The following is a 20,282-nucleotide window of genomic DNA, read 5'->3' as shown; positions in this document are numbered from 1 at the left end:
ATTAATTCTGTGTCATAGGCTGACACCTGCTGAGTTTGGCTGGCAAGCAATTTCTTAAAGCCTTAACTAAGGACGAACCTTATGGCTCAACAAAGAGACTATCATGAAACAATAAAAAGAGTCAATTAAGTGGCTGAGTGGAAATAAAGTAATTGTTTAGACGCCACATTTAAAATAGTTATATAACTAATATAAAGTGTGATAATATCCATGTGTTCAAGGAAATAATACATAAATGCCTTTTACTCTTTATATTAGTACAATGTGCAGAATCTTAAGAAATGTGTGTGAAGCAAAGGGCCAACGTTCAGGGTCACTCTGACCCCATAGATCGCTACTGAAAAACATTAATTCACTTAGAACTAAGAATAGACACAGAAGGAGGTAAGTGGACTATCAGCTGACCAGTAAATGGATCGCTAATCCCAATCCATTGTAGAAGATGTGCTTCATTAAGGCAGACAGTTTAGAAAATGAAGAGCGCAGTTACGTGACCCCAATCAAATTAGATCACGTGACAGGTGCATTTGTGTAAATGAGAGAAAGACACAGACAGAACGTGCACCAAAACGTAAAAAAAAGTTTTTAATATTGTAGCTGAGTATATGCAAATCCTCAGAGCATCATCATTCACAGACACCACAGGTTCAGTTTTTGTCACTGCAGCTGCAGATGTCTACGATCACTGAAGCCCGCAAAGAGGCTGCGTCAAGTTACCCACGTGTAGCTATAATTACACCGGAAAACTAAAAAAAATCCGCCTTCAAAATTAAACTTGACGTAAGATTCCGAAGCAGCTGGTATGTTATTTCGTCTATTATTATAAAGTCACGCACTGCTACTAAATACAGTAATCACAAATTAGGAATAGGACTATATATGTAAAGGTACTAATGAGTCCTGAATTGCCAAATATATTACAGAATATATTACTAGTCTGACTATTAATACATAATATAAATGTAGTTCTCGAATGTGTCTAAAACAATGTGCTCTTTAAATCTCATGGTAGTGTTTTGTAATTATATATGCAATCGGGAAACGTGATTGGCTCAGTTTTACACTGCAGGTTCTTATCCTTATCATTATTAACAATTAGAATTAAATCCAATACTTAAAGCGTTAGGCTGAAGCGTGGGAAGTCGTCGTCTGTTTTATTTTGAAATTCCTACCCGGGAACGTGATGTAATTGTTTCCTTCTTGACGGACCGGTGGCAAAGGGTCGGGGAGGGACGGACGCTCGTAGAAGAGCTGACTAGCTTCAGTGACGTACCGAGACAGGGTGGCTACCGAAACTAATCAAAAGGGCCGTCCAGTACCTGAACCATCCATCGGCTTTATGTGCAGGGCCGATCAATCAGACTCCCGTTAACCTCCGGAAGACGCGCGGACGTGTGATTCATCGTCTACGGGTTTTGTGACTGATGATCGGCGACAACATGGCTGAATGTAACGTTAGCATCGACCAGGACAAACTACCTGGAGTGAAAGAGGGTAACGTCCGTCACGTATTTACTGGCTGAATGCGAGGCGTGCTAACGGGTTAGCATCACACACGTTAAGGCGGCGCGACTGACGCCAGCGGAGCGCGCGCGCGCGGCTGCGGCTTTATAACAGCTGCTAGCGCCGCTTGCTAGCAGATGCTAGCGCCGTGTCTGGGCAGGTGGTTAGACGCCTCAGCCCGGGTGCAGGTGTCGCGTCGGACGACGCTGGCGCCGCCGTCGCAACCCGCTCCGCGTTCAACGTACACAGGGCGCCGTTCTAACGGGGACGAAGCAGGTGGTCGCGCGTATTCAATGCGCCTTGATTTCGGGGAAGGCAATTGATAAAAGATAAGCGCGTGTGGCTCGGCGCCAGCGTGGGTGAGAGCCAAGTATCGGCTCTCAGGTGATGTGTTGGGCTGATCACGTGGAGGTGTTTACCTGTGAAGGTGTGCTCTTCAGCCAGAGCTCAACTCTACTTCAACGTGTGACCAAAAGCTTCTGCGTTTCATAGAAACACTAGTTTAGTGTGGTACAATGAATAACAGACACTCAAACCTAGAACGTGTCCCTTTATAATTAAATAACTTAGAGTCTGCGCTGAAGATTTGTTGTGACCAGACACGGATTATGAAACAACAGCTGGCCTTCACACACCGCTGTTGCCCTTTGCGCTGCTCAGCAGGTTGTTCCAGGCTCCTCGTCACAGGACATCTGTGCGCGTCGGCCGTCCCTCTGTTTAATCCCAGGCTGAGTCCAGGACGTCGAGGTTTTGCGGCGGGCCGCGCCATCTGTTGCGTCCGAGTGCCTCGCTGTTGCCCATTAAAAGGGAACCGCAGCGGAAAGCGCCCCGTCCGCCCGGCGCCCACCGCTTTCTGGGCCCAAGGAGTCGGCGAGGAGCCCGAGCACCGGGGTGGACGTAGGACGGGCTGCTGCGCGGGGAGAGAGGAGCCGTCCTGTCGGTGTGAAACGGCTGCTGGCCAGGACGCTTGTTATTCTGGTCAGAGGCAGAGTTAGCATTGGTTTCCACTGCTTGGCTCGTCCGCAGAGGCATCGCTTGGGAAAGCGGCTGGAAAGGTTTCGGCGTAATCGCGTGCCATGTTGTAAAGACAGTGAATATTGAAAGGTGTCAAGTTCTACTGTACTTTACTGTAACTAAGAGAGTTTCCTATTTCCTGGCTTTCCTCTAAACACAGTTTTAGTTTTGCGTCATGGTGCCACGAGGCTTCGTTTTCATTTAAAGAGGATCAAATGCTGGTGTGAGAGTTTAAACCAAAGCTTGCAATTAAACTTGCCTTCTGTGACTTGTTGCTCAGTGTTGTTGCAGAGCCAGTTACATTCCTAAGTGTTGTGCTTTCCAGGCTCTAAATCACACATCTGGGGCCAAAGTGACTAGCGTGTAGCGCTACACGCTACAAGCCTTAATAAATCTCAAGTTTCTTGGCTAAGAGGCTTAAGCATATGGTCGGAAAACCCTCTGTTAATCAAATCCCATACTGATCTGAAGCAGCAGCAGAAGGATTGGTGGAGGCCTTGCCCTCCGCTTTCCACCGTCTGTTCTATTTCAGCCTCCCATCCACCGTCCTGCTACAACCAGACAATCTGGACAACTCATCAGAGTGTAGTTTCAGTCCCAGGCCTCTCGGTGCTGCCTGTAAAACACCTAATGTATTTTTAAGTGTCGTCTGTAATAGATGGTAACACACAAGCAACGTAGTTATGTGTGTGTTTTGCGGGTTATTAATTTTTAATATGGATGAAGTCATCTGAGTGGAGTTGATGGGATGTGGGCTGGCAGGTTATTGACTGTGGCTCAGCGCTGCCATGAAAGTATGCATACAGTGTATTTGTACTGTAATTATACAGTTGCAGTTTTTTCATCCAAGTTCAGATGAGGCGGCTGTTGTCGTAAATGTTTCCTTAGCGTCTTCTGCTTCCTACGCAGGAAACATGGGTCGATTCTAAGTTGGTGATAAACGAACTGTGATCTTTAGGTGATTTCTGTTTGTGAGTAAAACTCCCCTCCTTCAACAGTCTCCTCTGTTGTTTTCAGAATGAATCGGCGCATTTACATGTACGTGTGTAACAACATTCTGAGTACTTCTCTGCTGCATGTACTGTACACACAGATTTCCATTCATTCCCTATATCCATAGAGGGATTCTTTAAATCCCCTGCTGTCTTTTGGTTATACGCCAGAGCTGTTAAGCCTATTTATTGTGTCTCATTGTGTATTTCTGCGCGTTTGATGCACACACAGACCAGTGCAGGAAGCGCGTTCGCCTGCTGAGCTACAAGCAGCTGTGTCACATCCAAGTCGTCACCTCCAAAATAGATGCCACAGCATCTTTTCAAGCATTTCTACTTTGCAAGGGTCAAAACGTGTTTCCGTATTTGCAGTTTCACTTCATGTGCTATATTTGCAGGCAGAAAGCACCAAACCACAAGCCATGAGCTGTAACACCAAACTGAAAACTATACGTGTGATACACATGTTAAATGTATCATGAAGAGCCACACAGTGTTTGCACCTAAGTCACCGTGTATTACAATCATCACGTATCTGGCTCACTTTCCTTCTGTTCCTTTTCATCAGATTCCTAACATCTTTAGCAACTTATGCCGACGACTACTTCTCATTTGTGTGTGTTTTTTCCCCCCAGTGTGCCGAGACTTTGCTGTGCTGGAGGACCACTGTCTGGCCTACAATCTACAAGAACAAGAAAGTAAGGCAACGTGAATTTTGTGCATTTCTTTAATAAAAAAAACAAGCGTTAAACTAGGTTTCAAAGCCATGACCCACTAAGAGGGTGCTCTCATCTCTGATGGCTGCGGACGTGGCTGGAGAAGCTGCAGAGAGCAGCACGACGGGTCCTTGATGAAATAATTCATAAAACTCACCATGAAGTCATTACTTCAACGTTGTAGCTGTCATCTCAGGCGCACCCCCGTCCTGCTGGTGGTCCACAGACTCACAGACTCTGACATTTAGCCAGCAAACGCTTATCAAAAAGGCCTGATCAAAAGCAAATATTTAATAAACATCAATATTACTCTATGTTCCTTTTTAATATTTACGTAGGTTACAAGAAATATAGAAATAGAAATTTAGTGGTTAGTGATGTACTGTAACAACATAATCTTGGGGGAATTTCTGAAGTTTTTTAACACAGTGTTTTATGTTTTCAAAGACATTAACTGATGAGTAACTGCCATATTTCAAACAGGAGTGTTTTCTTTAGTCAGCTGTGAGGATTTGCAGCCTTTGCTGGGTCTTTATTAAGATGTTAAACTTGATGCAGTCGCCCTTTCCTGGGAGTCTCTCTGGAATCTTGTTGTCCATCTGCTCTGCAGCATTCCTCAACGCTCACTCAATGCAAATATTTTAAAAACTAGGAAAGATGTTTTACGGGATAATGTTCAGAGCGCCTTTAAATGGAACTTGCAGTGGATGTTGAAGCAAGTTACAGGAGGTATTATACTGTAGAAACCACACTGAGATGTTATCATCGCTCTCCTTGCTTAGGTAGGATCGCTGTGCATGTGTGCACACTTTGAGTCTCTGCTGGTGCATCTTGAGAGCTGCTGTGTTGGTTTCTGTTAGCTGTGTATTTGTCCCTGCTTGCCTCATTAGATTAGCCGCTGCTTTGATGTGAACTCACATGTGTGTAATTACTGTAACTGCCTTCTCTCTCATGTGATTTTCATACAGGCTTTGTGCTAATGCTTTTGTGCAGTGGTTGTTTTTGTCTGTAAGTGCACGTTAAACCGATAAAATATCATGAGACTAAACCTTACTCTACATTTTGTTATTGAAACAAGGGCTTCTGTTGCTCTGTTGAATACTTCATGTTCAGTTAGGTTGATCTGATTGTCCCCGACAGACGGACTTAGACCAAACAAGTCCTGAACTGTCACCAAACCTTCCTATGTCTTTCCCCTGCACTGGTTCACAAAGCGATAACAGGAAACAAGAGGGAGGATGTCTCTTGTCTATGTGCTAGAAATTAGTCAGGGATTGTTCCCATGTCTGAGCTCTTGCTTTGAAAGGATGAATCTGTTTAGAACGTTGACAGTGGAAACATAGAGTAAATGCTGCTTCTCTGTACCGACTTGTTTTTCCATTTCCAGAAACATGTCACTCCATAACCATAAAAGGCTAAATTATGCACCAGACTCTGCGAGCACGAAGGCCAGATGTCACCGGTCGTACCCCGGGAGCAGGCAAGCCTCTGCTTTGGATGCGATGGTCTGCTCTGGCCTGTTCTTGTATCATCCTTAACCTTGTAGTGCTCCATTAACGAGGCTCGTCTCCTTTTGCTCTCTTTGCTGCGACACTCGTGAGCCGATCTGGTTTGAAAAAATAAAGGACGTTTCACCTTTGACCCCGAAGGTCCACAGTGAATTGCTAGCAGTTCCCTAACTTAGTGTTCCTTCAGTGCAGCCGTAGCTGTTTCTTACTCCCGCTCAAAATGTCGAGTACGCAAAACAGCGAGGGATCACGATTCCACATGGGAAGCGTTTCTGAAGGGCTGCGTCAGCACCCATCGTTGTTACTGGAATGTGTTCTCCCATGGTCCAGCTTCCCCATCCCCACGCCTCCTTTTCCTGAATGACATGAGACGTTTATTGAATGAACACTTGACAGCGTCTGGCCGGGTTGATCGACATTCTTCTGCTGCTGCTCTGAAAGAGTCTATTGTCCCACTGAAAAACTTGGTCATGGATAAATAATGGCCTCAACGTAAGTTGTTATTTTATAAGGTGTCAAACTTAAACAATTGATTGGCATCATTTAAAAAGGGGGGAAAAAAATCAATGTCACCCCCTTGACTTTTTATCACCGTGCCACAGCTGGGTAAATTGCCAAACGTAATTTGGTCCTTTTCACATAAAAGCTGGGAACCGATCGATAACCAGGTGAAACAGAGCTTAGCGAGTGAGTGATTCTCTCCATGCTTACGACGCGCTCGGACTGCGTCAGCCAGCAGGATTTATCATCTGTTATGGCCCACAACGTGCCATCACGCAACCTTGAAATGACGCCTCAGCTGTGAACATTCATTTCTCAGTGACTAAGCGCACTCTCAGTTTATTGCCACCGGCTGAAAGCGTCTGTGTCCTCGGCGTTCATCTTGTTCACCGCGGACCGTGTAAACAACACTCGCTGCCTTCCAGCGAGCAAAACGCAGAAGGTGTGGATCTGTTAAAAAGAAAAAAAAACTGCTGTTGATTTAACGCCGTAGAAGTTCACCTGACTGACCCGTACTGGTTTGTGCATGCACTATTTTAAAGTGCTTATGTGTTTGTGTCCACAGTTGAGAGCCACTTGGCGTCCAACGTCCATAAGAGCCGCCTGGTGCAGAAGGACCTGCAGGTGGCAAAGAAGCTGCAGGAGGAAGAGGATCAGAGGGCCAAGGTCCATATCCGGAAGCAGCGTGACGACATGTGGGTGACACACGCACACACAAAAGATGACTTCATCATGAATAAAGAGATGAGAAGAATGTTTAATTAACTGTAGATTTGTGATCTAGCAAAGGCTTAATTTGTCTTTTGCTTAAAACATTTACTTCACTATCTTCGTATTTCGTGTGTACGAGCAGTGCAGGCACTTGGTTCAGTGCCTGTGGTCTCTCTGTGGTGTCATTTGTGGCCCTGATGTATAATTATACTTCTATGGGGGTTTTGTTTAGCTCCAGCTGCATGTTTCAAGCTGCAGCTACTTAGACGCAGCTAAATGTTCTGTTTTGCTTCAGCCCAGACCCGGAGCTGTGACAGACGCCTGTATGTGCCCACAGCAAGTCACGTCGCTTTGCATTTCTTATTAAAGTGAGGATGTGGATCCGCTATGGGAAGGGTGCTCTACCCGTACTGGGGGCGCTCCATCGTGGATACAGGCAGCGCAGCGCTGCTCACGATGCTGCAGGCTCACACTGTGCAGCTTCCTGCTCCTCTGTGACGAATGCTTCACATTAATGCAGCGCTGCGCATGCAAACAGAGAAGTGTTTGCTTGATCTTCGGATGCCCCCCCCCCCATGATGTCAGAATCACGCTTTTCAGAAAACACAGTGAACCAAAACAGACTGTTTAAACAGGCGAGGAAGATGCTGCTCTGCCTGAGGCTTCTCTCACGACACACTGTGCTCACAGCGCCTATGAAAGCGATTATTCAATTATGGATAACATTAACGCTGATTAATGCACCAACAGTTTGTTGTTTATTTTCTTTTAAGGCAAGAGTTCATTATATCTATTGTATATCACACTGTAAATGAATTAGATACAGGCCTGTTTTGGCGAAACAGCATGAGATACAGTACGTCACATGAACTACAGTATGATAAGAGAACTTGTTTACTGGAGAAGAAAATGTGCTTAACAAGTCTCATTACTACCACATTCCTGCATTAATAAGTCATATGTCTGGTATTAATGTTGTCCAACCGTCTCCATTTTTACACGTACCTTCACGCTGACCCTTCGGAAACTTAGAGAGCGACAAGATACTGAGATTGCGCAGGAGATTCAGGACCGACTGGTTCGACAGGCAGAACAACAGCGAAAGCAGGAAGAGAAGGATGCCGTGAGTATCGGACACACACACACACACACACACACACACACACACACACACACACACACACACACACACACACACACACACACACACTGCATGCAAATGCAATTAGCCATTTCTGGCCATCCAAGCGCAGTGTTGATTCCTTCCCACATCAGGGACCTGACTCCTCGTATCGACTATTGACGGAACCGCTGGGTCATTTGGTCCAGTGACCTTGCCTGCATTTGTTCTTAATCACTCACCGCTCGCCCGCTGTTGCACGTCTACAACAGTGCATTCATAAAAATTTTTTTCCTCATGTTGTGGATGAATAAGTAGCCTGAGTGGGGCATGAGGCACCTGAATAACTCACCATTGCATCCTGACGCGTTTGAAAATGCACTGACTGGACGAATTGGTATACTGTGACCGTTTGTTGTTATTCATGCGTTACTACCTGTGTTCTTGTGGCCTCATCCGTTTGCAGGCCATCGCCCGTAAGATCCATGAAAGGGAGATGAAGGATGAAAGGAGGAGGCAGAAGCAGCTGGAAGCCAACTTTGAGGAGGAGTACTTTGAGGATCACGGAGGTGAGGAGCGCCACGCAGCCTTTTGTTAACCAGTGCTGTTCCTACACAGTATGTTAGTTGTTCACATCAGCTTGTTGTGTGTTTATTATTTATATAAAAGAAATTTGCTTGAGTGAAGGACGGATTATTTTTCTCTCGCTGTGGATGTGCGAGGGTGTGCTTCGCCCCACACAGCACAGGATAATGATGCTTTGTTTCAAGGCAGAGGTTATGAGTGCATTTAATGAAGCCTAAGGGAGGCTCACACCCTGAAGCCACGAGGAACAATAATCTTGTAAACCCCACTGTAAAATCAATGCTTCTACAACATGTGCGTCCCATCATGTTCAGGTCCTTCCATGCATACATCCCCTCCCTGTTTGATTCATCTCACTGGTCCATTCTAAGAGAACAGAGTCATCTTAGTCTTGCCATTGTCTTTTTTTTTTTTTTTTTTTGCATCACTGTCGAATAACCTGCTCAGGTGATTCACATCTCGGGCTTAAAAAAACAGTTTTGAATATGTCAGCATCTCAGAATAGCCTGTCTGGACAAACTTGAGCCGCAGGTGTGGATCTGGGTGTAAGAGGGAAGCATATTTCGCACGGTTCTCCCTAATATTCCCTCCTGACTCATAAAAGCTAAGCAGCTGCTCACTCTAATCTTATCCTGCCTGAAACCTTGGCGGCGTTCTGTTTGGATTTGGTCGTCTCCTGAGGCTGCCTTTAGAACCTATCACTTAAGACGCTGACTGCCTGCTCTGCTCCTTTGTGTTCCACAGACTTGTTGGCCTCTGATTGCTGTTGTGGGGATCCTTTGTGTTTGTCATTTATCTGCTGACAGTGTTGTGTGAAGTGAGTCATGCGTCCTGGCTTACACCCACCTGTGGATGTTGCTGTAATCTATTAAACCAGTATAGGACAGAGGGAGCTGCTGGTTATGAACAGAGGCAATGAGTAGTTTTCAAGGGCAGGATTTGAAACGTGGTTCGTTGATGCAGACGCTGTCTTTCTTGTTTATGTAGCAAATATCTGTCTGTCCTGTTGTGTGGATGGATTATGAGTCACCTCAGTGCTTTTACTTGTTTCTACCTGAGCAGGTTGCTGTGTTTGTAACCCTGCTGAGTTTGTGTGTCCGATCACAGAACAAATATTCAGCTCCTTCGTTCTCTCTGCGCCTGATGTAATTGTGTAAGCGAACAAAGTCACTGAGTAAAAAGAAAACATTTATACCCACTGCTAGATTTCCTGCTCTCAGTGTCACGTTTTGGGACCACCATTATCTCAGGCTTTATGTGAATCATTCACTGCTTTACATTTTTAATCTGCGTTTTACGCACACATGCATTGTGTTATATCACTCAGCCGCTTATCTGGCAGACAATAAGCTGTGTCGCACAGGAAGCGAGCAGCTGCGAGCTCCCGTGGGTTACTGTGGGTGGGGGTGGGGTGCATTATTTGCCTCCACCCTACTTATACTGTAGACGCAGGGCAAACAAAAACTGGAAGGAGGAAGTGTGCAGGGTCCCTAGGAGTTACACCGGACGGACGGACAGCGAGCGCCTAAACTGTGTGATTTACCACCAGCAAGTGCAGTCACAGTCAGCTGGCTTTGTTTACATTCAAAAGCAAGCGCTAAGTTGAGGAGACGTACATGTAAAGCTGCCGGTTAGATAACCAGAATTCCATTGAGCTGACGCTCGGCACACAGACGACCGTGTGTATTGTTTTCGCTGGCCAACTCCCAGCAGGAATCAGCGCTTTGAGATCAACTTCAGCAGCCTTTCAGTCAGTCACACTCTGGTTGTAATAGGGTTTATACTGGTGCATTGATATTCAGTTATGTCCAACCCACTGTACATTCTGGGATGTTGCAGCACATACGGTCTGTCTACAAACACTTGGTGCCAGCTGACATCACCTTATTTCAGCTTTCACATGTCTGTTTATCAACACATCTTCACAGGCGCTGCATCTCGCTCCATGCTAACGTACCACCTTAGCTCGTATCATACTGTACCTGTCTGTGTTTTTCACCCTTCCATGCCTTCATCAACCACCATCAGCTAAAAGGAGACCTCTTGACTTGGACAAAGACACCCGTCGCACTACTCCAACAAGCTACCACCGTGAATACTCTCCAAATTATAACTCGATAGAAGCTAAAAGGAGCCGGCACCCAAAACAAGACCCAGCATCACCTCGCGGCCGTTCCAAGTATGCTGACAACTGTCTTGGGGTGGAGGAAGTACGCAGCAGGCATGCAGATCCAAGCCCAAATAATCTGCATCATTCCAGAAGCAGGCACGGGGACAGGTACCCAGAGTATGAACCCACAGAGCTTGGCAGAGCCAGGAGCCCTAGAGGGGAGGATGAAGACAGTGTAGTAAAGCGAAGGGAGAGACCAGCCAGACCACCTCCACCGGCACAGTTCGCTACGGAGAGAGGCAGGGACACCCACCGGGACCGAGATAGAGGCAGGGACAGGGAACGGGAGAGTCACACAGGAGAAGACCAGAGGAGAGAGGGGGAGGCAGGAAGAGGAAGATACAGGGAAAGATCTCAAGATAAAGCCCTGAGTCAGGACAGACTCCAAGAGAGAGACCGACAAAGACAGAAAGACAGACAACGTGCAAGAACGAGAAGCAGCGAGAGGGATCTTGAGGAGAATTATTTGGAGCTAGGACACAGGAAGAATGGGAAAGTGGCCATGACTTCCTGGGATGGGGAAGAGGATGATGGTGAGCGAGAGAAGAGTGCCAGAGGGAGGCAGCGAGTCCACTCTGGCCCGGATGAAGTGTTTGAAGAGCACAGGAGCTCCAAAGGCAGAGCAGACACCAGGGACTACCTGCAGCCTCAGCAGGAGGAGGATCAGGAGACAGGTACCACCCTGAGCCCCCATCTGGGCCTCCTGGGGTGTTTGTGTGGTGTGCGGGGCTGCTCTTTCACTGTAGTAGGCTGATCACAAACAAAATGCATTGAGCTCCAATGTTCTGATCATAATTTGGGTTTTGATGCTTTGATTTGATTGACTTGGGTGCTGCTTGTTTTTTCTCCTTCTTGCATTCTGTGCTGGTTGTGACAATAATTATGCTGTGCTGAAACTGAAATGTGCCATAGAATATTAGCATTGTTTTGAGCTAACATTTGGAGTTAACAAAGGGCTTCAGGGCTCATGGTCTGTTTTTTTTTTTTTTTCTCACTCCAAAGCCGTCAAAGGCATTGAACATGCCAGTGGAGATGCACTGCAGCCCTTTAAGCTCCTCTAGGCTCTAATGCAAATTTGGCTCACTTTAATATAATTGCCATAGTAAACTAACAATAAATCATGGATGCAACTAACAATTAATGTTGTGTGGTGGCATTCACAGGCCATATTGTGCACAAAGCGAGCGGGGCATTGGTAGCAGAAACCGAGTCCAAACTGAGCGAAGCCACTAAAGGGATGAAGAAGCTGGACCTCCGTGAACAAGAGCTGAAGGACATGGAGGTGGCCAGACGGCTTCAGGAGGAGGAACTCAAGGTGAGGAGGCGCGGTATCAGACGGAATATAGAATAAAAGTTCAGTGTTGTTATGAATATATTTGTCACAAGCTGGAAAATATTTTGATTTTCTTCTGGTTTTAGGCAAGCAAGCTGATGGAGGTCCGCGCGGCCCAAGTGGCGCAGGACGAGGTACGTGGGCAAGAAGTCTGGACTCTTCTTAAGCTGCCTGCTTCTCGGCCTCTTGCCTCTTTTTATATGCCTTCATTTCCTGAGTGCACCCAGCTGATTCAGCTTTATATATATATATATATATACACCCAACTATATAAAGCCCTGCCCAAAACCAGACATTATGTAACAAGGAATATTTCAGTTTTGTAGAAATGACATTTTTATTTAATGGCCAACTGGGAACGGGCTAGTTACTGAACCGTGCACTTGTGTATAATATCCAGTTGATGTGTCTGGCTGTGGCAGGAAATCGCCCGACTGCTGATGGAAAAAGAGAAAAAAGAATATAGAAAGAATCGAGAACGGGAGAAAGAGAAGGAAAGAGAGAGGATGGCCATGGATCGGAGGTGGCAAGACGGAGACAACAGGGTAATTTTCCATAACGTGCGCTTTTAAGGCTGGAACATAATTTTTTTTTTCCTACTGCGGTTCTAGAACCACAATTTAAAGAAACACAATAATTATCATTTGTTTCCAGCCAAATCCGGAGGACGTCGTCCGGCCAAGGACGCGAGAGGAGGCCGAATACCACAGGCAGAAGAACCAAGTCAAGCCTGCCAGGTACGAGGCGCGCTGCTTCACCACACCCAGCATTTCCACACAGTCGAGCCCCAGAACCTGAACCCATCCGCTCGTTTTCTGCTCCAGGCCTCCGCAGCCGCGTGCACACGACTACGAGAATGTGAGCTCTGTCTACAGCTACCCGGACCAGCCTGCTCCTGCCCGCCCTCCCACCAGACCCGAGGCTGCTTACAAAGGTGGGGCCATGATGAAACCGGGGTCACTTGAAGCTGGCACAAGATAATATTTGATTTTTCTACAGAAACCAGAGGGCAGTAATAAAAAAAGCTGCTGTATCATGTACTGTAACCTGCTAACAGATCTGTGTCTTGTTTTTTTTCCAGGTGCCTATTACAAGCGGTGACTCTGGCTCTCCAGCGTTCTGACATACTGTCATCCTATCGTCTGTATTTTTTTTTTTCTTCTTTCTTGGTAATTTAATCTTTTTATTTGCGGCCATTCACACTCGTTTGACCAAAAATCTTGGGACAATCTGATGAGTTGTCAGTGGGACTTGAATCTCCAGCGTTGACAAAGAGCCTCTGAAGTTCTGGAACAAGACTTGTTGTTTATTTTTTATTATTATTATTATTATAATTTGACTGTTTCGATAACTTACTGACTTAAAATCAGCCAGAGTAGCAGCCTTGTGACAAAACTCCCATGATTCCTAGCTGTCAGAAGAGAAACTGGCCCGTGTCTCTCGCTCTAGTCGTCATGTGCTGATGTTGTCCCACCTGTGGACCGTGCCATCACAAGGGCTCCAAGCCTCTGCTGGATTTAACCATGTGATCTTCATGGGATGTGCCTGTTCGCTCCAACGTGGCTGCTGCAGTGTCTTAGCTAACAATGCAGCTGCTTTACTACACCTCTGCTGCAGCTCTGTCCCCTGTCCCGCCGTGCCACGACGGTACACAGGCCCTGTCCACGTGCCACACAACAACTCTGTCGCTGTATTCAAACTTATCACAGTATATAAGCCTTTATATGCTCCAAAATGCTGGTACAGTAGATTGCCACCTACTTCCGGTGCTGAAGACATGGAGCTTTGTGATGCATGGACGTTGAAACTGGCTGTAGGCTGTCTCCGTTTTGTGTATGTGCTTGTGAGGGGCACCTTCGGGACCCCGTCACCCTTAAAGCGAAAGCAGATGAAGGATATTCTCTGTGTGGCTCATAGTTTATATGTGCATGCTTACTGAAAATGTACAACTCTGTACATGCATTTCATCTCCAGATAAAATCCCCCCTTTACCGTCGAAGGGCTAAAGACACAACAAGCCAATAATCTCTTGTCGAATGAACAATAGTGTGCTGTACAATACTGAACAATACTGTACATTACTCTCACACTCTATCTATTTCATATCACTCGTCTTACGAACCAGAACTGGCCCGTCCAAGTCCCAAGATGAAATGCATGTACACTGCTTGGCTCAGACCCTTGTGCTTATGGTGCAGACATGCAACTGAGTATTTACTATGAATCAATCTTAAATTTTTGATTATTCTTGTGTTCATTCAGATGCTTTTGAGTATATATTTTTTTTTACTTCTGCACCATGTGGATGTTTAGGTTTTACACTTGCGTCGCCATCCCGGGCTTTTGCAGTATTGTGTATCCTTCGAGACTCTCCCACCTTTCTGCACCTGTCTCTCTGCGCCGCCATACAAAGCTGAGACAACAGAGCAGGCTGGCTATCAGCTGTTCGCAGCAATACAGCACAAGCGCTTCCACCATTCAGTAGAAGTAGAAAATTCTTTGCTAATTGCACATGTTGCCATAATTCAGTTTTAATATATGTTTTCGGCTTGTGCTGCTAAGTCGTGTCCCCCCCTTTGTTGACAACATTCCTATTGTCTGTGTGGCAGTATCTGTTCTCCTGATTTAAGTTTCCTGACGTTGCCTCCAGTCTTTTTCGTGCTGTTTTAATCTGAAAGGCAGGTTCCACATCCTGCCTGCAGAAAAAGCAAACAAGCCAACAATGGCAGTGCATCTGGATGGCGGAAAATCAACCACTGGGTCAGCTGATAAAATAAATATGTTGTTATTCAAAGGGACCTATTCTAGTATTTGTGCTACTCTCTGATCCATTATTTTTGTTCATATTGAATATGGATAATCAAGAAGAGCCAGTTCAAATGTTTTTTTTAGTTTGTTTTTGAGTCAACTGATGTAGTAAATGTTACTGAAGGTATAAATCAGGTCCTTCCATGTTGAGAGGAAACGTGTTTCTTTCTTTTCTTTTTGTGTGTGTTTCCGAGGATGTTTTTAAAACGGATGCGTGCTGATCCAGTCTGCAGACTGAGCTTTGTGCCATGCTTGTACTTTTCTTTTCAGGGATGACAATGTGGGAAACAATGTTATTGAGGATGTAGCAGAGCCTCGAGCACACCCACCAGGGAGGGGCACCTCGTTCATTCTGCGATGAGGGCGCCACCTTGTGGACATGTTGAGAATGATGGGTGTGACATGGATCTGATCGGGATGTGTCTTTGTGGATGTTGTGCATCAGACATTACTCTGCTTTCTAGTGTACTTCAAATGTTAAATGTTCGATATATTGTTTTGTTTTGTTTTTTAATTCAGGGCTTGTATGCAATCGACCAGTCATGATTCAACATGTTTTGGCCCTTACTGTGACATGTTTTTTTTAAGTTGCTTTTAGTTTAAACATCTGGAATTGTATTAAACGGTATAAGCCTCACTCGTCATGTATAAGACTCAGTCATTCAGTGTCGGTGCTGTTGCTGGTTATGGACACTAAACCTGTACTTCAGGTACCACATCACCTTTAAAGCTCATATCCCCTTTTGTCAAGGTGGTTTATGCACCATACTGTATCTGCTGTCTTTCCCCAAGTCAGGAACCTGCAGGCACCTTTGGCCGAGAGGGGCTCAAGCGTAAGGCATTTACATTTTAAGCTGTGTTATTGACTTGCATCCAGATTTAATTGATTTGGTGAGCAGTTAAAAAGGCAAAGAATCCAGATCCGGTCTCTGAATGGGACTTTATTATCACACATACAGTATACTGTAACTCTGTAACTGGTTTGTTTTTGGAGTCTACAGATTATTATGCTCCTTCTGTTCACTCAACCACAATTGTCTTGTGATCATCAGCCTTGCACAGTTTTTAATTAATCATGCCACTCTGAAAGGAAAGTGCAGCTACGCCCATCGTCGACTGTTGGAGCTGGTTCGCCAGCATACCTGACATAGTGATGCTCCATTTACATGTGGCAACACCACTGCCATGCCCTCAGTAGTACTGGAGGCCACATCTCCATAACCAAAAAAGCGGCTGCTGCTGCTAGAAGCAGCTACAGGACACTTGTGAATCCACCTTCACTTATAAAACCATAAATAAAAACAGGATTTATTGAAAGGAGCATTATACAGCGCTACCAGTATTTGGCAGGAAGCTTGAGGTTTCCACTGCTGCTTCAACAGATGTTTTCAGATTCTCTGTGACCTTGTGATGTTTCTGACTGGACGCCTCTTTTTGCAGCTTAGCTTGAGAACAATCCACCAGCTCAGATCCACCCAAAGGTGTCCACGGTGGCCTTGTCTCGGATGCACACGACACACACGACCAGAAACAATGACTGAAATTTTTGAGCACAGAAATTCCCAGGCAAAGTTTCCAGCTGCGCGGGTAATGGAACTGCTGCAGATCTGACCTGTGGAGAGACGCAGGAGTTGCTGTTTAGTGTATCAACACGGCCACGGCTGCTGTGTGCTGGTGGAAATACCGCACATGTCATTAGAACCTGTTTGATCGCGTCCTTCGCCCCCGCCGCACCACAAAACGCACAAAAAACACAAGTATAGGTAAATATTTAATCATGCTCCGGAAAAGCGTGACTCATCGCCTGTGTGCCACATTTCAGGCGGCGGCGACAGTTGATACCGGAGAGAACACGGTGACATGCATCACAGGCAGGAGGCCCGTGTGTTCACGTATGGGCCGTGTATTCACAGAAAGCCATACTCACCCGACACCGGCGGCGCGAAGAGGCCTGAGAGAGAGGGACGGCCGAGCTGCAGAGAACGGAGCCTCGCTGCGTGTTTCACCTGGCAGGTAAAAGAGGTGAGTGCAGCTGTCTGTCAACCGGAGCATGCCGTGTTGAGACACGAAGACACACCCACCCGTGAGAGTGAGAGAGCGATAGAGACAGAGAGAGAGAGAGAGAGAGAGTCCTGCACACAAATGTGTCTCTATCCAGGCTTAGAGTTTCTATTATAATGCAAATCCTGATGAACAAGCATAATAAGAATTCTCCAGACTGTTTGATAAGTAGTTAAAAAAGAGAAAGTGTTATGTCTAATCCAATGGGCTGCATGGGTTGTCTCTCTCTCTCTCTCTCTCTCTCTCTCTCTCTCTCTCGCTCTCAGGCTGACACCGCCTGGGGCGCATCTTCAGGAAAAACCGGTAGAGGTAGTCAGAGAACTATTTTGTTAGAGGCTAAACTGACCCACCTCTTAACAAGAACAAAGGCCAGGCTCAGTCCGCTTTCCAATGGCAGCTTCAGTAAAGGGCCGTATGGACGAATGCCCGGTGAAGTCAATCCAGCCACCGTTTGACCCGCATGTTCGTCTCCCTGGTCCCTTTGCGTCGAACAGAGCGTCGGCACATTTCACTCACCCGTCGCGGTCACTGTCAGCAGCATGTGGGGCGAACGTGGGTGACCTCCAGACGGGCCCAGTGCACGGCGGTCCTGTCAGACCCTCCCTCTCCCCCGCGTTCAGGCCGAGCTTGAGCTCGTCCGCGGACACAGCGAGAGGCGGCTGCTCCTCAGCGCTGGCACGTGGACAAAAGCGAACGCTCTGAAAGCGAAGCGGGCCGTTGGGCCCCGGGCGCCCTGAGCTCTCACGCAGGAATGACATCGGACTGGTTTGGGGCAGAACCTGGGCCTGCGTGTAGGGAGGCACCCCTGCACACACGCAGAGGCATTTGTTTAAGCTTGCACCCGCGGACGGCGAAGTGCGCTGCTGAATTTATTTTGATTATTAATGAGCCGGTTCCTGAAAAGCATCGAAGAGCTTCAGGACAGAGAGACAGGAAGCTAGAACTGTGCGTAGCGACGCAAAGTGTGTCACACACTCACAAAACCAGAGACGTGGTGCTTGAACGGTACTCACGCCTGAAACACAGGTAGAGCAGAGATGCACTGGGTTTTTATAAAGCAGCATCATTATAAAATGGACATGACGCATCAAGTCGGCAGGAAAAGTGCAGGTGTGCATAAAAACCATGAACAGCTGCTTCAGTTTCAGGGTGTTGACTCACTGTGAAACAGGGGAAATGAGGCAGCGTCAAAATAAAAGCCTTGATTGATTGACTCCCTTGTTTAGAAGAGTGTCCGTCTGTGTGTGTCTGTTACACATTTGTTTTTAAAGCATCTTTCATTAATCTTTACGCTGATGCTCTCTCATACACCTCGCATCTTTTCTTTTTCCAAAGGATGAGGCGCACTGCGGCACCCTGGCTCACACACAGGCCTCCTGCTGCTCCACTCAGAGCGTGGGCAGCTGTTTACGCTACGCTTAACACAATAGGCGAGAGTGTAAGTGAAAATCACGCAGAACAGAGATGGAAAGTGAACCTCAGGTCAAAGCGGCTCTGTTCTGTCTTTGTTTAATTCATTCATTCTGAATATTAATTGAAAAATAGACACAAATAAATATTTCAGAGACAACCTAGAAATTAGTTTTGTTCTCACAGCAACTCAGTCATGCTGGAAAATAACACGTGCCTCTAATAAGGCAATGATGATGAGCCTGTTTGCACAGTGTGGTACTGAAAGCGATGGCACCGACACACCTGGAGGAATGGAGGCCTCCACTACACATACAGTACGTTTGAGGAGAATGAAAGTCTGCAGACGCCTCAGCTTCTGAACGGTAAAATGAGACCCATGGAAAACTACTACATCAACTCCGGCCACTGCTGCCGTGTGTGGGTCTCTTCTATCCACTAGATGGCGTCTTCACACGCCTAATGCATCGTGGGAAAGAGGGTCTGGCCCCCGCCGGTCTGAGTGGCCCGATCACCTGATATCTGGGAAGGACCGTCCACGGACTCTTCTCATGAACGTCTCGTGAAACCTACGCACCGGTCTCGCCTCTTCTTTTCCAGAAGTGAGATTGCACTAATGTTCCTCCCCAATATGCGTTTCCTCCCTTTGTGCGATGATGACACTGGGCAGTACTTGCAGGAAGCCAAGCGGCTCAAGCTGCTGGAACTGCGAGCAGCGAGCCGGCGGCGAGGACCATTCTCTCACGCTAACGGAAAAGCATTTTAGCAGCAGGTCCGTAATATGCAGCATTTAATACACGCAGGCTGATGATCAGAGCGAGGTAGTTCTGAAGAGGAGCGTTGAGATGTGTGTGTTTGTGATGAAATCAAAAGTTAAACCTGCTTTGGCCTCCAATGTTGCAGACGACACACAATCACACACACACACACGCTGTTACCCCCACGCAGCACCAGCTCAATGACTGCATGATGCCGCATGAACGCAGTACTGGCAGTAAGTAAAGGGCATGATTTACTTTCCACCACCGTAAAGTTAAGCAGATGAAGCGCTTGTTGTGTGGTGTGTTAGCGTTGCTCCCTGGTTCCTGCTATTTTTACTTTCACTGGGTTGTAGATTGTGGCTCCTTTTCCTGCCCGTCTTTTCTAAAGGATGATTTCAGACGTCAGAATCCTAATCTTGTCACTCAACCTTCCCATAATTGGCGCTGTCACACACGGTGACCCATCCCCTGTTCTGAATCATATCGAAGCCAGTCATCTTTAATGACTAATGTTGTACAAGCACATGGGCTCAGTGACCCTTTTACCTTTTGACTGTGATGTTTCAGTCGCGTCAGCCTCTCAGACGGCGACGGTGTGATGGCGATAAAAACACAAAGACATCAACACACATGCACGCGTGTTGGACATTAGAAACATGTCCCGCGTGGACGTGCGCTGGACTCGGGCCGCATTAAGCTCACATACTGTGGAACCAGTCCAGAGAAGGCCACGGGTCCTCGTGGGTCCGACGCAGCCTCTTTGTGTGACGTTTGTGCGTTCTTCCTGTCTTCCTGCCCATTACAGACCCAAGACAGGAAATAGCCTGGTAGTGGAAGCAGCTGTGGGACCGAAAACAGGACTTGACAACAAAGTCAGTGATTCCTAAACTAAAAATATAGAGTCCATAAACACAAACCGAACCTAAGGGCGTTAGGACAGAGGACGCTGGTGAAAAGGCGGCGAGAGCAACGGCTCAGAGTTTAGTTCAGTCTGACTCCCAGCAACGATCTGGTACAGTGGCTGAATGGCACAGTGACATTATTCTGCAGCTCGTGCGTCCACGCGTGTGAGAACGAGCTCTGTGGGGC

The 20,282-nt window shown here is 46.6% G+C and overlaps 2 protein-coding genes and 1 long non-coding RNA gene across 7 annotated transcripts in view; 2 read left to right on the top strand and 1 right to left on the bottom strand.

Moving 5' to 3' along the window:
• Positions 1-1,193: 1,193 nt before the first annotated feature.
• ccdc50a (coiled-coil domain containing 50a) lies at positions 1,194-15,598 on the top strand. 4 transcript variants are annotated; one of them, XM_029148842.3, is made up of 12 exons: positions 1,196-1,542; positions 4,145-4,207; positions 6,800-6,929; positions 7,978-8,068; positions 8,532-8,634; positions 10,679-11,494; positions 11,984-12,135; positions 12,240-12,287; positions 12,576-12,698; positions 12,808-12,890; positions 12,978-13,087; positions 13,235-15,598. In XM_029148842.3, exons 1-12 carry the CDS (start codon positions 1,524-1,526, stop codon positions 13,252-13,254), a joined length of 1,758 nt encoding a protein of 585 aa, XP_029004675.1. In that variant the 5' UTR covers positions 1,196-1,523; the 3' UTR covers positions 13,255-15,598. The 4 variants fall into 4 exon arrangements, 3 of the variants coding, with proteins under 3 accessions (XP_029004675.1, XP_029004674.1, XP_055364409.1); XM_029148841.3 differs by having other exon boundaries at positions 1,197-1,494; XM_055508434.1 differs by lacking the exon at positions 10,679-11,494 and having other exon boundaries at positions 1,201-1,494.
• A 284-nt stretch (positions 15,599-15,882) lies between these two features.
• Positions 15,883-17,363, bottom strand: LOC114854476 (uncharacterized). The gene is made up of 2 exons (XR_003785781.3): positions 16,889-17,363; positions 15,883-16,573 (listed from the first exon to the last, which is right to left on the bottom strand). It is a non-coding gene; the product is annotated as an uncharacterized LOC114854476 (long non-coding RNA).
• A 2,802-nt stretch (positions 17,364-20,165) lies between these two features.
• LOC114854462 (claudin-1-like) overlaps positions 20,166-20,282 on the top strand; it is a 3,165-nt gene continuing 3,048 nt past the window's right edge. The window contains exon 1 of one of the 2 annotated variants that reach the window (XM_029148889.3): positions 20,166-20,282. This exon is cut by the window's right edge and continues 1,725 nt beyond it. The gene's annotated coding sequence lies outside the window, so the exon portion shown is untranslated. The other variant, XM_029148886.3, reaches the window with a different exon arrangement.

The sequence above is a fragment of the Betta splendens genome, chromosome 4, assembly GCF_900634795.4.
Source record: "Betta splendens chromosome 4, fBetSpl5.4, whole genome shotgun sequence".
In the NCBI taxonomy this organism is placed as follows: domain Eukaryota; kingdom Metazoa; phylum Chordata; class Actinopteri; order Anabantiformes; family Osphronemidae; genus Betta; species Betta splendens.
Note: the sequence above shows the minus strand (reverse complement) of the source record. Positions and strands in the feature narration are given on the sequence as shown.

Excerpts from the sequence above, each read along its gene's own strand:
- ccdc50a (XM_029148841.3), top strand. The coding sequence starts at position 1,425 with ATGATCGGCGACAACATGGCTGAATGTAACGTTAGCATCGACCAGGAC. Across the intron at positions 1,495-4,144 it reads ACTACCTGGAGTGAAAGAGG|TGTGCCGAGACTTTGCTGTG; the intron begins GTAACGTCCGTC and ends TTTTCCCCCCAG. Across the intron at positions 12,136-12,239 it reads TTCAGGAGGAGGAACTCAAG|GCAAGCAAGCTGATGGAGGT; the intron begins GTGAGGAGGCGC and ends TTCTGGTTTTAG.